The sequence below is a fragment of the Armigeres subalbatus genome, chromosome 3 (assembly GCF_024139115.2).
Source record: "Armigeres subalbatus isolate Guangzhou_Male chromosome 3, GZ_Asu_2, whole genome shotgun sequence".
Taxonomy (NCBI): Eukaryota; Metazoa; Arthropoda; class Insecta; order Diptera; family Culicidae; genus Armigeres; species Armigeres subalbatus.
In genome coordinates this window covers 329004077-329019231 of record NC_085141.1, presented here as the reverse complement: position 1 = coordinate 329019231, position 15155 = coordinate 329004077, and the positions used below count along the sequence as shown (strand labels likewise).

The following is a 15155-nucleotide window of genomic DNA, read 5'->3' as shown; positions in this document are numbered from 1 at the left end:
GCTAGACCATTTTATTCACTTCTAACATTTTTGACCGTCTTTTTTGGAATTGGTCCCACTGTGCGCCGCCCGACGAATATTTTGTACCATGTCGATTGGTTATGACAAAAATATTGCGGTAGTAGGGTAATAGGTTTCGAAGAGCATTTTCGTATTTGAGTAGAATTTTTGTAAATTTCTATAAGGCTATGATAAATAATTGATGTCATGAGAGATCTTGCATTGATCAATGTTGTGCGTCATCAATCAAAGCCAGGCTTGTAAAATGTCATCTGCATGTCATTTGACTAATTTGTTCATAACTTTCTTTAGAAGCCAAATCTATTCCATAATTTTAGATGTACTCATAACGCTTGAGTAGGGCTATATTTTTGTCCAAGGGTACATTGCTCTAAATATAACATCTAAGGCTGGAGAGTGAAAACTCTCCAAAATGTCACGTGTCATTTGACATAATGTCATTTGAATGACATTTTGCCTCCTACGCCCCAGATTACATATTTACAGCAATGTCTTGTTCGACAAAGTTGTAGGCACATTTAAGCGCAATAAGTTCGTCATACCTCATGAATCGATAGCTACCTTCTAAAAAAAGTTCTGGGAAAATTAAACAAACGAATGCAAATGACATTTTACAACACTGATCAAAGCCATCTCACCAGATGTGAGACTGCCCATCTACCGAAAAGCAAGAGCAAACCTTTCATAGGTAAGGTACATACCTTCCGCGGCAGCCGATGATGAATGAAGCTCAAGTTTTGGCGCACGATCGCGATGGGGATGCTGAAAATCACACCCCAAAATTAGTCGGCATTATCTGGTCGGAACCATCGAACTGGTTAAAGCACAAGGAAGTTCAAACGGCACCCCTTTTAAATCCATTCACCTCCAGCAGGTGGTGGAACGAAATCCGCAATCCAGCAGACATGTTGGTACGCAGAGCCACGGATGACCTTGGCAATCGTCGCTTTAGACTGCTATCTGCGGCCGACGATCGCACCCAACAGACTTGGGGAGAATGTTCATTGCAGATGGAGTAAATATAGATCCGAGTTCTGGCCAATGGCTATCTAATCTCCTCATCGCACCAAGTTCTAATAAAAGGATTAATTTGCTATTTTACAGCCGTCAGTCGACCCGGCGGTCGTTATTCATCATGTTGCGACTGAAGTCATTGTTCAGCATTAACTTTGGCTTCTGAGCTGTGGGTTGTCATTGTGATTGTAGTAAGACTTTGTCAACGCGGTGGAATGCCCTCTATTCCATTAGACAAGACAAGAGACGTCGATGGGAGATTTAACAGTGGGAGACACCTGTTTGATTTCAATTGGGATTATCCATTCTCATGCATGTAGAATGGACAGAACGGACGATGATAGTGATTAGGGGGCTTTGCTTGATTTAATTGGAAAACACCGTGTAACGTCTTGTGGCAGGATATGAAAGGGTGTGTTATTAGCAAATGCTGACTCAAACTGATCTACATATAGGTAGCTATTTGAGGCGGAAATAATTCCATAGCAGTGAAAACCTTCGATGAGTTATTCTTGTTTGTAGTATTGCCTGTCAAAATCAAGTTGACAATAGCTGCGGTTAGTTCTCAAGAGTTTGTAATTGGCTCTGTCAATTTTTTTCTCTTTGTTTCGAAGTTGTGCATTGCGGTAGCCAAACCCCTGCTTACTTTTTGCAGCATTTAACTAGCTTCCAATAATCGTTTCTTACAATACGAAATAGCACCCGTGAACAACATATTCGCTCGTAAGGTTGGATATACCAATTTAAAAAGCATTATCCCACAATGGCAACAGATCTGAAAGATGACGTCCAAAAAAAAACGTAAAGTGCTTCAATTCTTACCTCAGGCGAGGTTTTCGATAGCCTGCTGAGTCCGTGTTAAAATTAGATCCTGTTTCTTATTAACCGAACTATGCACATGCTGTATGCTAGGTTGTATGGAATAAAGCTCAATTGAAAGTTCAATTTTGATCGAAGGGCGTAATGAAATTAGCATGGAAAATATGAATAATTATTTGTGAATAATTATTTGTGGACCCAAAACCAATATTATGTGAAAAAAAAATCTATGAAATTCCATCGAAAGTGATTCCCAGGTAATCAATAAGCATTGAAATAAGCACTATAGCAGCATTATACTAGAATTACTTATGCTCCATGCTGTATATAAGCATTTAGAAAACCGATTCATTTATTTATTATCAGACTAAGGCCGGAGTGGCCTGTGCAGTGCATAGAATTCTTCTCCATTCAACTCGGTCCATGACTACACGTCGCCAACCACGCAGTCTGCGGAGGGTCCGCAAATCGTTCTCCACCTGATCGATCCACCTTGCTCGCTGTGCACCTCGCCTTCTTGTTCCCGTCGGATCGTTATCGAGAAACATTTTCACCGGATTACTGACCGACATCCTGGTTACGTGCCCGGCCCACCGCAGCCTTCCACCGCAGCCTTCCACCTCGATTTCGTCACCACCAATATACTAGTGGTGAATGGCTTACATTGTCTTCTCTTTAACCTCTTCCTATCATGTACTTCGTCTTCGACGTGTTGATGACTAGCCCAATCCGTTTAGCTTCGCTTTTCTGTCTGATGTAGGCTTCCTCCATCCTCTCAAAGCTACGTGCCATGATATCAATGTAGTCGGAGAAATCAAATAACTGGACGGAGTTTGTGAAAATCGTACCACTCGTGTCAATCCTTGCCCCTCGTATTACTCCCTCCAAATCGATGCTGAATAGCAGAAACGAAAGAACATCACCTTGCCGTAACATTCTGCGCGCTCTGATGGGACTCGAGGATGCCTCTGAACCTTAAACTACGCACATCACCCGATCCATCGTCGCCTTGATCAACCGTATCAGTTTATCCGGAAATCCGTTTTCGTGCATTAGCTGCCATAGCTGGTCCCGATCGATTGTATCATATGCGGCTTTGAAGTCGATAAATAGATGATGTGTGGGCACGTTGTATTCACGGCATTTCTGCAATACCTGACGTACGGCGAACACCTGGTCTGTGGTAGAGCGTTCACCCATAAATCCCACCTGGTACAGCCCCACGAACTCTCTTGCAATTGGTGTTAGTCGGCGGCATAAAATTTGGGAGAGTACCTTGTAGGTGGTGTTCAGTAATGTGATTGCGCCGTAATTGCAACAATCCAGATTATCGCCCTTTTTGCAGATGGTACACACCTTCTTCCATCCACTCCTGCGGCAGAACCTCATATCCCAAACATTAATAATTACCCAGTGCAGCGCTCTAGCTAGTTTCTTACCACCGTGTTTAAACAGCTCTTCTGGTAGTTGATCGACTCCAGGGGCATTGTTGTTTTTCAGCCGGCCGATCTCCTCCTGGATTTCCTGGAGATTCGGAGCCGGAAGTCGCATGTCCAGAGGGCGTGCTCCTAAGTTCATTACCATACCGCCACCGTTGTCTGCCATATCGCCATTCAGGGGCTCTTCGTAGTGCTGCCGCCACCTTTGGATCACCTCACGCTCGTTTGTAAGAAGGTTCCCGTTTATGTCCTTACACATATCGTCTCTTCACGGTCTCGATCTTCCAGTTGGCGCTTTTTCCTCCGAAAAATCGAGTTTTGTCTGTTACGCGCCCGTTTGTATCGTGCCTCGTTCGCCCTCGTGCGGTGTTGCAGCAATCTCGCCCATGCTGCATTCTTATCCTCAACTAACTGCTCACATTCGCCGTCATACCAGTCGGAGCCACCGTGCCTAGTGCAGCGGTTGCGGTGCTTCCAATGGCGGATCGAATATCTCTCCAGCCATCTTCAAGAGATACTGCGCCTAGTTGCTCTTCCGTTGGGAGTGCCACTTCCAGCTGCTGCGCGTAGTCTTGGGCTAGTCTACCGTCTTGTATCCGCCCAATGTTTAGCCGCGGCGGACGACTCCGATGCGTGTTGTACATCGTCGAGAGTTTTGAGCGCAGACATACTGCAACGGCCGTTATCATTCGATACGGTAGGCAGACTATCCGGTCCGAGGACCGGTCTATACATTTCCTCCCTACCTACCTGAGCGTTCATGTTACCGATGACGATTTTGACGTCCCACAGTGGACATCCATCGGATGTCTGCTCCAGCTGTGCATAGAACGCTTCTTTCTCGTCGTCGGGTCTCCCTTCGTGTGGGCAGTGCACGTTAATGATGCTATAGTTGAAGAAACGGCCTTTAATCCTCAGCTTGCACATCCTTGCGTTGATTGGCTGCCACCCAACCACACGATGACGCATCTTACCCAGCACTATGAAGCCGGTTCCCAGCTCGTTGGTGGTGCCACAGCTTTGGTAGAAGGTAGCCGCTCGATGCCCGCTTTTCCACACTTTTTGTCTTGTCCAGCAAATCTCCTGCAGCGTCATGACGTCGAAGTTGCGGGGATGTAATTCATCGTAGATCATCCTGTCGCAACCTACGAAACTTAGCGACTTGCAGTTCCATGTTCGAAGCTTCCAATCGTGATCCTTTATTCGTCACCTAGGTCGTTGCCGATTGTATCGAGTCGTATTATGTTCTATGTCGTTCGTGATGTTTGTTTTTAAAGGTGGCTTATTGGGCCTGCGCAAACCCCCTGTCTCGTCGGAGGGCCGTCATGTCTGGTCTGTTAAGCGTCCCACCTAACACCAGGACTTGGGCTTGTGCGCTTTGAGCGGCACACGATCGCTTTGGCGGAGCCTGCTTGTGGATGATATCCAGATTTTCTGGATAAGAGGCTAAGGACCGCAAAATGGGGTCTGTTGTATTCTTTCTGGTACGCATTACACAGCATTTACCATGGCATGAAGGTATCAACCTCTGCTACATGATTCTGTCACGTCTAGAGCGATTTTGGTTATATTTTTAGTGAGCTATTAACCAGCCAAATTTATAACAGATTTTATTACAATATTTTATTGAAATAAATCTTCTTGTTATACATTTGTTATACATACACAGGAGTTGGTAGGTTGGTGTCAAAATGAGGAAACGTGAGGCTACCATCAGCTACCGTGTACCAGGAAAGATCGGGAAAGTTGAAATCACCAAACAGGAGATGTGTAGTGCAAATATCGGATGATGTCACCACGGACGAGATGGAGCTGATGTGTTTTTCAATACTACAGCGATTTCTGGCCAGATTTGGAAGGACATACACGACACCGAAACAAACCTTGTTGTCGTTACAGTCAACATCAACCCACATATGTTCAACATCAGAGTCGACGACAATGATGCATTGAGACCAAGATTGAGACGATCTAAGCTTTTCCTTTACAGCGATAAGCACACCGCATCTACGCGTTTTACCTGAAATACTTGGATCACGGTCTTTGCGGTAAACGATATATTCTTGGCCAAACAACTGGACGGAATTAATGACATTTTTTTATGTCTTTATTAGCGAGACTTTCAGCCCAAGGCTGGCTCGTCTCGATATAAATTGATGACATCATGCAGTCATGTTTCTGTCAGAACGATAACGTCGTACTTTTGATGTATTACTGGCGACGAAAAACTCATGAATGTATTTTTGAGTTTTTGCACAGTAGAGATAGCAATGAGATCATAGTGTGCCGTGGTCGCGAGTGAACGTGTTTTTTTTCTGCGTTGCAGCTTCCATCATTTATTCTGTTTCATTTCAAAATGACAGAAAATTCTAATTTTGAATTAGAGGACTCTCTAAAAAGCCTTCAAATCAGCATGGTGTGTAAAAGGACAAACTGATTTGCTTTATTATGTGTGCCGCGCTCGCGAGGATTGAAGATTGGACGTCATCAGGATGAATGGCTGGTCGAGGGAGGAAGTCGATTTTTGTGAGCTCAACCCAAATACCTTTAGGATAGCTGTATAGCTAGGATAGCTGGATAGCTAAACAGCCGATTTGTTTATGTTTTGCACCGAAAATAAATTTTTCACCCCCGTGTCTCACTGGTAATGATCGCAGCGAATTTCAATCGGTTAGCTCTTTTTTGCAAATTGAATATCTTTCAGATGCTTGATTTGTCCAATCTCCACATGTGCTTTACTGTTGTATATCCACAGCCAAGCGAGTACACATTAACCGCGGTGGAGGTTGGTACTCGGATTATGATGGCTTTTCCGCAAACGTGACCTTTAAGTGGTCTTGTTGTGTAGGGGTTATCACGCCTATCTAGAAAGTAGGAGGTTGAGGGTTCGAGTCCCTCCAAGACACGTGGATTCTTTTTCGCAAATTTCATATCAATTTGTCCATTTCGAAACATGTGCTGTGCATGTGCACAGCCAAGATTTTTAACAAAAAAAAAATGGTTTTCGTACGGCCGAGTTGCCGAATAATATGCAATTAATTGTAAATATCTCTGCATGTTCGGTAGAAAAATGTTTATTATTATGGTGAGACGCGCGGCTACAAAGCAAGACCATGCTGAGGGTGGCTGGGTTCGATTCCCGGTGCCGGTCTAGGCAATTTTCGGATTGGAAATTGTCTCGACTTCCCTGGGCATAAAAGTATCATCGTGTTAGCTTCATGATATACGAATGCAAAATGGTAACTTGGCTTAGAAACCTCGCAGTTAATAACTGTGGAAGTGCTGAATGAACACTAAGCTGCGAGGCGGCTCTGTCCCACTGTGGGGATGTAATGCCAATAAGAAGAAGAAAAAGATATGAGATTATTTTAATTTTTATTAACTTCCATTCGTAATAAGGGTTTTGTTAAGCTTTTTCGTAATATTCTAATCTTTTTCAAACATGAAAAATATTACCGTAATTACAGTTTTCAATGGTTTTTCATTATGAACCAGAACACCACCGAGAAGATAATCATAATATCATTCATATCATATTATCAAGATTTTGAGGCCAAACCTTTTACACATGAGTAATTTTTGCTGAGACCGGCCCACTATTTGCACAAGGTTCTCAAATATACCTAATATTACGTTCATTCGAAAGCTTTTGGCGAGTATGTGAAAAATCAGAGTAAAAATTCTTCAAACAGATGGACCTCTTGTTAGTTTTACACGACATCATTTTTATGTACCCCTCGTTTTTTGTCTCAAAACTGTCATAACTCAAACGTTTCTCAACCAATTTAGGATGCCAGCATATCATTGGAAAGAACATGCGTATGGCCTTCATTTGCAATCAAGTTGGATTAATTGTTGAAATTGAAATTTTGGATTTATTGTTGAAATTTCTTTTTTACCAGGTTTGCAACCACCTATTTTAAAAATTATTACATCATTGGAAAGCTTAGCCTCTGTTGTACTTTGTGTCCAATAATCTCAGGTGCATTTTTTGTTTTGAAAATCGATAATCAAAAAAAATCTGTGTGTTCTGCTCAAGATAATGATTGTTCCCAAGACACGCTAAAGCAGTATATTTACCGTTTCCATTATATCCATACAATTTGTTGCATTCGTCGTATTATTCAAATTCACCGTGCCTATTTTATTCTCTGAATACTCTTATAATTGTGTTATAATTTAGATCGTTCAAGGTTATCGCATTAACTACATTTTAGCTATAAAGTGTCTTATTTCACAGCCAATCAAAATTATAAAAAAATAATAAACAAAAAAATACATGGGGGGAGGAGTTTTTAATTTATTCTTGCTCTTTTGCATTTCAGAGAGCGAGCAAAGGCGCTTAAATCTTGGCTAATTAGCCAGGACCAGGGTTGTAAATTTTCGGCAGCACTGGATGAAGGTAATGTTTTTTTATATCATGTTTTTATTTTCATCCTGCTTTGAAATCAACCTCACATTCCCGGAGAGGCAGAAAAGTAAACAACAGTACTCACATCACCCACTGCGCCGCGAAGATGAAATTTACCACAGCAAAATGTACACATTCACCCAGCAAATTGAAAAAATTCACCACGCGTTTAAATGGGCCACTCACAGTCATACGGTAAGGCGCGAACTGAGCAGCCTGTCAGAGCGACTTGTGAGTGGCTGAATGCGAAATTGAACTGTCGGTGTTGGAGATGATTTTTCGGCTGCACCCAGTCGCACTCACCACGGCGGCGATGAAGGCGACTGCAGATTATACTGAGATCCATGTTTTTCACTGCATTGACTGTGAAATATTTCTACCCTGGCCAGGACAAGGCTACCCAAGTAACCAAAAGTTCCTTTAAGAGTACGTTTTCGCTTAAGCAGCTCAGTGAAGCTGATTAAGCGAAAAACGTACTCTTAAAGGAACTTTTGGTTACTTGGGTAATACCTTCGTCCCAACCGAGGAAAATTATCAGACAGGATAACGGAGTGATATAAAACTCTTAGCAAAGCCACTCGCAAAGTCTTTTCACATATTTACTATCATTTGCATATAATGATACTCCTGAACCACATACCCTACCAAACATCCAGCTCATTGACATCTACGAGGGCGTCGGTGAGTTGTTGGCCTCTCGTTAAAGTAGATGTCATATCATCATTTCCTTCCCTTCCCTAGTAACGGAGAAGATGGGCGTGGCCAGAAATGGTAGCTTTCATGCTTTATCATTTGGACCCCCAATGGAAATCCATAAGCAATTGGTGTAAGAATGTTAAAGAATATGTACATGACAGCTATCAGTATGCAATCTTCGAAATACTCCGTTACAACGCAACGCAACACAACGCAACTTACTGCGACGAAAAACTCATCAATCTTAGTCCGTAATCCTCTCAAATTTTTATAATAAACTAGGATTTGATAATCAGCAGTATTCGGGAGCGGGACCGCAGTAGATTTGTCTGGGTGGCTACTAGCATGTAAGTCATCAGAGCAAATAGAGTTCGCTGTTTGATTGTACTTGCCTGACAACACAAGTCCCTAACGCCTGATCCATGCACAGGACCGGGACGACTGATGAGCGCTGGCTGGATGGTCTGGACTGTGATGGGGGGCTTCGGAACTCCCATATTGCTAAGTGTTGTGCGCCCCAGAAGTGATGAGATCGAGATACTGGATTTTGATTGAACGTGAGTGAGGTGGAGACCAGGGCTGTAGGACAAAACATCATCAGAGCGTGCAAAGTTCTTATGATCACTGTACTTGCCTGTGAGCACGGGCTGGAAGACCCCTACACCTGCCCCATGCACATGACCGAGATGACTGGTGAGCGCAGGCTGGATGGTGTGGACTGTGCTGGGAGGCTTCGGGGCTTCCATAGTGCTAGACGTTGTGCATCCCAGATGAAGAGAGAACCCGTCAGTGCAGAAGAATCGATCGTGGGGGCCAATTGTTAATCGTAACGGTAAGACAGCGGTAAGAGCGGATAACATTCTTAAGCTGTTTGTACTTGCCTGGTAGCACAGCTTTAAAGACCCCGACCAATACACAGGACCGGGACGACTGATTTGCGCAGGCTGGAGGGCTTCAGAGCTTCCACAGTGCTTGTTGATGTGCGTCCCAGCTTCGGAGAAGAAGGGCTCGAGTGGCTGGATGGAGATCCCTTCGGGCCAATACCATGGGTCGCTAACTTCATTCGTTGCAGATTTAGGCACAGTCACTTTGAAGGACACGAAAGACAAATCGTTGATATGCTTTCCACGAGGAACGAGCTTTGTCACTTTAACGACGAATGAACTGGAGTTAGAGATATCCATTACGTGCTTCTTCACATCATCTTCACTTTGGTCAGGCTCGAATGGAGAAACGTAAAAGGACTCCAACACCTATAGGATTTAGATGCAGCGTCATTATTCGTCACTTTCAATATCGCGCGATTCGTATCATTATTGATAGAAGATGCAGATCTTACAGGAGCAGCGGAATGTCTAGAAGATGTTCCACCAGTACTTATGTCAGTACCGGCTGATGGAGCAGACCGGCAACCAGTGTTCGAATGGGAGCTGGGTCCAGTGTTGGTAGTGGGAGCCGGGGTTGAGACGTTGATCCGTGATTTCTTCAATGGTACATTTTCAGAGCTGGCCGGTTGATGAGCGACGATTTGGACCCTTTTGTTGAATCCAACAACACTTTTTTTTCCAGAGTGTGAGCAATGGAACTATTCTGCCGTAATCTGAAAAAGTGACGTATACGCCATTTTCCAAAAATATGGAAATCTTTTGCTTCGAATGACTTTGTTAATCCACAACTTGATCCACAGAAAGTTTCGACACTGCAGCACATGAGATCTGCCAGCAGCAATTGGAAAGACGAGATTTTGTGGTAAGCAGTAGCTGCATAAATATAGCGAGTATACATTTGGACTTACCTTGCTATCGCTCTGTGCGTTGGGTGAAGCTGTGGAAAATTCATCAAGCTATAGTGTTGAAGCTTATGCGAGTACCAGCGGATCAAATTTGTCTGTGGATAAAGTAGCACAAAGCATTGCAGCTCCACTTTGTACCTCTAGCAAAGAGGTAGCTACTGACGACAAATTTATAACAGATTGGTCGGATATTAATGGACCTTCAATAAACAAATCAATATTCGAAACACACGTATCACATGTTTTAAATTCAAGCTTAGTTGACAACGATGATGTTCAGCGGTAAGCATGTTTAAAAGTGAGTGTCTATAAATTATGTCACAAAATTATATAAAAACGAATAAATCTTACAAGCAGTATTAATAACTTTTCTCGGAAGATAGATAGATCGATAGGTCTCTGGTCTAATATCATGATGTAATTCAAGACTTCTATCTCCGTCGTAATAATTTCTGTGAGAAAGACTCAAATTATTTGCATAAACCATCCCTATCCCTACAGATTTTTGAAAGTAGATTGGGCATATTTTATTTTAGGAATAGCAACACTGCGTGACTTAATTAATAGATATATTCGTATTTTGGTTTTATTATCAACTTTCTGAACTAGTTGCTTATTTCAGGGAAGAAGAAAATAATATTTATAACGAAGATATCACTGATGTCGCAAGTGACCTCCCCTTTCAACACTATTTTAAATCAAATAACTGCACACAAACCGAAAGTTGCGCTGAGAATGAAATTCGAAACCTACAGCAGAAATTGGAATATTACAAGAAATTGTCTGAAAAAGTGCCAATTCTAAAAGAAAAGTTGACAATAGCTCAGAATCGCTCCAGGCTGTCTGTGTCAAGTTTTGAGCACGATGACAAAAAATGTAAATACTTCACAGGCATTTTTAATGGACGAGCTCTAAGGCACATATTCAATGCCTTGATTGATTACATTCCGGAATCGCAGGAGCTTTCTAAGGAGCAGATATTAGTGCTGGCACTCCGTAAGCTGCGGCTGAATGAACCTTTCTGCAGCCTGGGCTATTTGTATGATCTTAGCCAGACAACTATTGCTGAATATTTTTATGAAACATTAAATGCTATATACCCATTCCTTCGAATATTTGTGCGATTTCCACCCAGACATGTTTTGAAGAGTCATATGCCGTTGGCCTTCAGGGAGAAGTATGGAGACAGGGTAACCATTATAATTGATTGCTTCGAGATCAACATGGAGTCCCCGAATCCACGTGCACTCACGGCCAATGCAAATGTATTTTCTTTTTATAAGAAGCATAAGACGGTGAAGGTTTTGATCGGAATCAGCCCTTCAGGGAGCATATTGTACGTTTCTCCCGCATACGGTGGGCGAATATCGGATAAGGAAATCGTCAAACAATCCGGATTCCTACAACTATTGCATGAAGGAGATTTCATCATGGCGGATAGAGGATTCCTTATTGAATCTTTACTAATTCCATTGAATGCCACAGTGTCATATCCAGCTTTTAAAAAAAAGAACAACCAATTGGAACCAATCGATGCTATTGCTTCGAAAGAACTGTCATCTTTGCGCATACATGTCGAGCGATTGATTGGGGTCTTGCGGCAAAAGTTTCAGGTTCTTAATGATACTATTCCGATAACACTATTACAAAGATGGAATAATGAAACCTTAGCCATTGATCAAATATTGACAGTCACATCGGCATTAGTTAATTTATGCCCTAGTGTTGTAAGTTCCTAACTCGGTTCTTAATGATTAATGCCTCGTTTCAAAAATTACTTTAGGAAAACTCCTAATACCCATTACATTGTATTCTTGATTAATATGAGAATAAAATATTATATAAAACAGAAAAAAACAAGATTTTATTCAATTTCAATTTATTCAATATTCAAAAATTGTAATACCATCACGACGATCAATTATCATAATTTACACTTGTTGCTCTGTAAACCATTTAGCCAGTAATTCTAGAACAATGACATTCTTGTGAAACAAAGTTGCTTTTTCTTTGAAATAATTCCAAAAGCCATCATTCCTTTTTACTTCAAATACCAAAGTTTGTTTAGGTGCCCACACGTAACAATAGCCGAAGGTAGCATTGGCTACGTGGACTTGCATGAGTGCCTGAAGGTAATACTAACACATCCTTCCGAATTTTTGGAAATAAACGGATCTTTGAGATTCAACAAAGTATTTATTATATCCTGCCTGGCTGTGTACGGACACTTCACTTCTACCGTAATGACTCCATGGCAATCGCACCTGAAAATTGCATCTGGAGATGCAGCTAAATGAGAGTCACTTTTGGAGATAATTAAACCGGACTGGTTCATTGTGACGTTCCGATGGATATCCTTAATAGCTTTGAATAATTGATCGACCGCTTGTTGCTCATGTTTTTCGCCATACCGTACGGAAGGCGTGGAAAAGCTGTTCTGTTCAGGATAGCAAATTTTTTAATGAGTGATATTGAAGGTTTAGTAGGCGATGTACAACACACTTCTTTTAGAACTGATGCTGTAATGCGTCCGACGCGGAGAGCCATCCACCATTTACTTTTATTTTGCAGGCGTGTGTACTGTTCAACTAGTTCGATGGTTTCTGAATCGCGCGGCAGTTGTTCGAATTTACTTACAGCAAGAATTCTCAGATCGCTCAACGATATTCCACTCAATGTAGCATCGAGTAACTTTCGCAAATTGAACAATTCGAAAGCCTGTGTAAGGCGTTTGTCTGTATCGCAAGACAAACACTCAAATCCTATTTGAGGATCTCCACAGAACACAGACATAGCTGCAACGTTTAATCCATCAATTTTAAAATTGTTCAATAAATCTCGACTCCGCTCTTCTTTTGAATGAATTCCAGAATCCTTGTTCCGTAAGTATTTCCGAATCACTTTTCTACCCAAATCGATAGCACTGATCGGCTTGTAAAGATCATTCGTAATTGAAGCTGGTGGTTTTTTCCAATATGCTGGGAGATCGGTGACCGACAGCTGTAAACGATAAAGCTATATATAACATATTTCTATTACCTTGACTTTTTATTCGCAATTTCGATTTACTACTAACCTTCTTCTCAAGCACGGCTGTCCGGACACCATCCAGAGCAAATAAAGTGGCTCCTACATGGCTACATGCCTCAAGTAATCCAATGGCACAGTTGCAATGGGCTGCCAGAATCGTGCCGTCTTCTTGAATTAAAATCCACGGTTCAAGAGGTTTTTCATTCAACGCGAATGAGTGATGTACTTTGCCGTGAACAACGTAAATCTCTTTCACCTTCCCTCCAGCAAGGTTTTTAACCCATCCGTTTTTAAAATATAATATGGCGTCCATCGCCTTGGAACAGTCCTTCGGGTTCCCTGTAAAGGGATTCGGATCCATCACCAGAAATTGGTAAATTTTTGGGAACGTCACATTCAGAGGAATGCCTGTTTGTGATGTGCTCACGGCGTATGGATCGATTCCGTGGCACAATCTTTTCTTGCAATTATAACGGGAAATTGCTTCTGTGGAATCCTGAAATAAAACCATTATCAAAATTTTGAATTATGCCAGCACAAGTTAATTCCTCGATAAATTCAATGAATATTTTTACATACCATTAGAAAGAAAGGTGTTGTTTATTGCTGTATATTTTTGTTTTGACAATTCTAACAGTAAACAAAAAAAACTGACAGTTCTAACAGGAAACAAAAAAAACTATATCACAAATAAATCACACTAATACAAATCCGCTTGGAGAAGTGAATTGTCAACAATATAGTTCAAACGGATGTTTGGCATTGTGTGTTGGTGTTATGTAGGAAAATAAGTCCAAAAAGTAGCATTTACCAATGCTTCGAATTGAGATACAATTATCGAACGATTCTCATTATCTAATGAGTTTGATATTTTGGATATGTGATTGCTTGAGAGTGTTGTTCATCCTCGATTATTTGAAAATTTTATCTTCATCATCCATTGGTCTAAAAAAATATACAGATTGAGAGGTATTGCGATTGTAATGGAAAAGAATTTTCAAAAAGTTTTATCGAATAAACAATTTGTTTTTCCTTCGCAAGTAGAAGTAGTCTAGTTTATGCATTGCATTTTGTTCTTTTGTACTGCAATTTTATTTTAGTGATAATGCACGGTTGGAGGACGGACAACATAATCGAAAAGTGTCATCAATTGCAAAGTCATGTACAAGCTACAACATTTTACATTACGGCAAGTGCTGGCAGCGTTTGTTTACGAAATTAACAGCGTTGCTAAATCGTCTGGAAAAGTATTCGCCCATCTAACGAAAACGAAAAAACCTATAGGTCCTCATAATGCGCATCTCTTCTCGACAGCTCTTTCGTATAACAGTTTGCATAGTTTGATCGTTTCGAGGTGCGCAATGCCACCACTGTACATTACATACAGATACGTAGTCATCTTTGCGTATCAGGTATCAGGTATCAGAACGTCGGCTCCAGGGGCACGTTCACCTCAATTTGACCTCACACACCTGACGGAAAAGGAAGTGAACAAAAAGGAAAGGAATGTGGATGGCAGGCCTGGTAGCGGGTCACTTTTTTCGGGCTAGTCACTAAAAAGTCTCTTTTTTCGACCTCAAGTCACTAAAGTCACTTTTTCTCGCAAAAAGTCACTATTTTCAACTATTTTGAAACTATTGACTAAGATTTTTTTATAAGGCTTTATGTATCCATCAGAAGATGCTTTGTTCATGGCGGAAATGAAATTACGGATCTTGGAAAAATGATCGCTCTGCAACTTCGCCAGCCATTTAACTCGCTGCTCTTATTGGCATTTCACCAGTAGCTAATTGAAGGTGTTTTACGTCACAATTTATAAATTGGTATACAGTCATGCAAGCAGGAGACCTGTCGATTTAGAGTTTATTTTTTACTCAAACTTTATGCAGTAGGGGATGGTGGGGAGACTTGATTCTCCCCTGTTTTACCAAGA

General features: G+C 41.5%; 1 protein-coding gene across 1 annotated transcript; it reads right to left on the bottom strand.

Annotated features, from left to right (window-relative positions):
* Positions 1-1128: 1128 nt before the first annotated feature.
* LOC134222719 (uncharacterized) lies at positions 1129-13913 on the bottom strand. The gene is made up of 4 exons (XM_062701881.1): positions 13802-13913; positions 13269-13718; positions 12751-13192; positions 1129-1202 (listed from the first exon to the last, which is right to left on the bottom strand). Exons 1-4 carry the CDS (start codon positions 13802-13804, stop codon positions 1129-1131), a joined length of 969 nt encoding a protein of 322 aa, XP_062557865.1. The 5' UTR covers positions 13805-13913.
* Positions 13914-15155: the final 1242 nt, after the last annotated feature.

Bases quoted from the DNA above. Each gene is read 5' to 3' on its own strand.
- LOC134222719 (XM_062701881.1), bottom strand. The intron at 13,193-13,268 runs GTTAGTAGTAAA...TATCGTTTACAG, and splicing joins CAGCCGTGCTTGAGAAGAAG to CTGTCGGTCACCGATCTCCC. The intron at 1,203-12,750 runs GTAAATGGTGGA...GACAACCCACAG, and splicing joins CACACGCCTGCAAAATAAAA to CTCAGAAGCCAAAGTTAATG.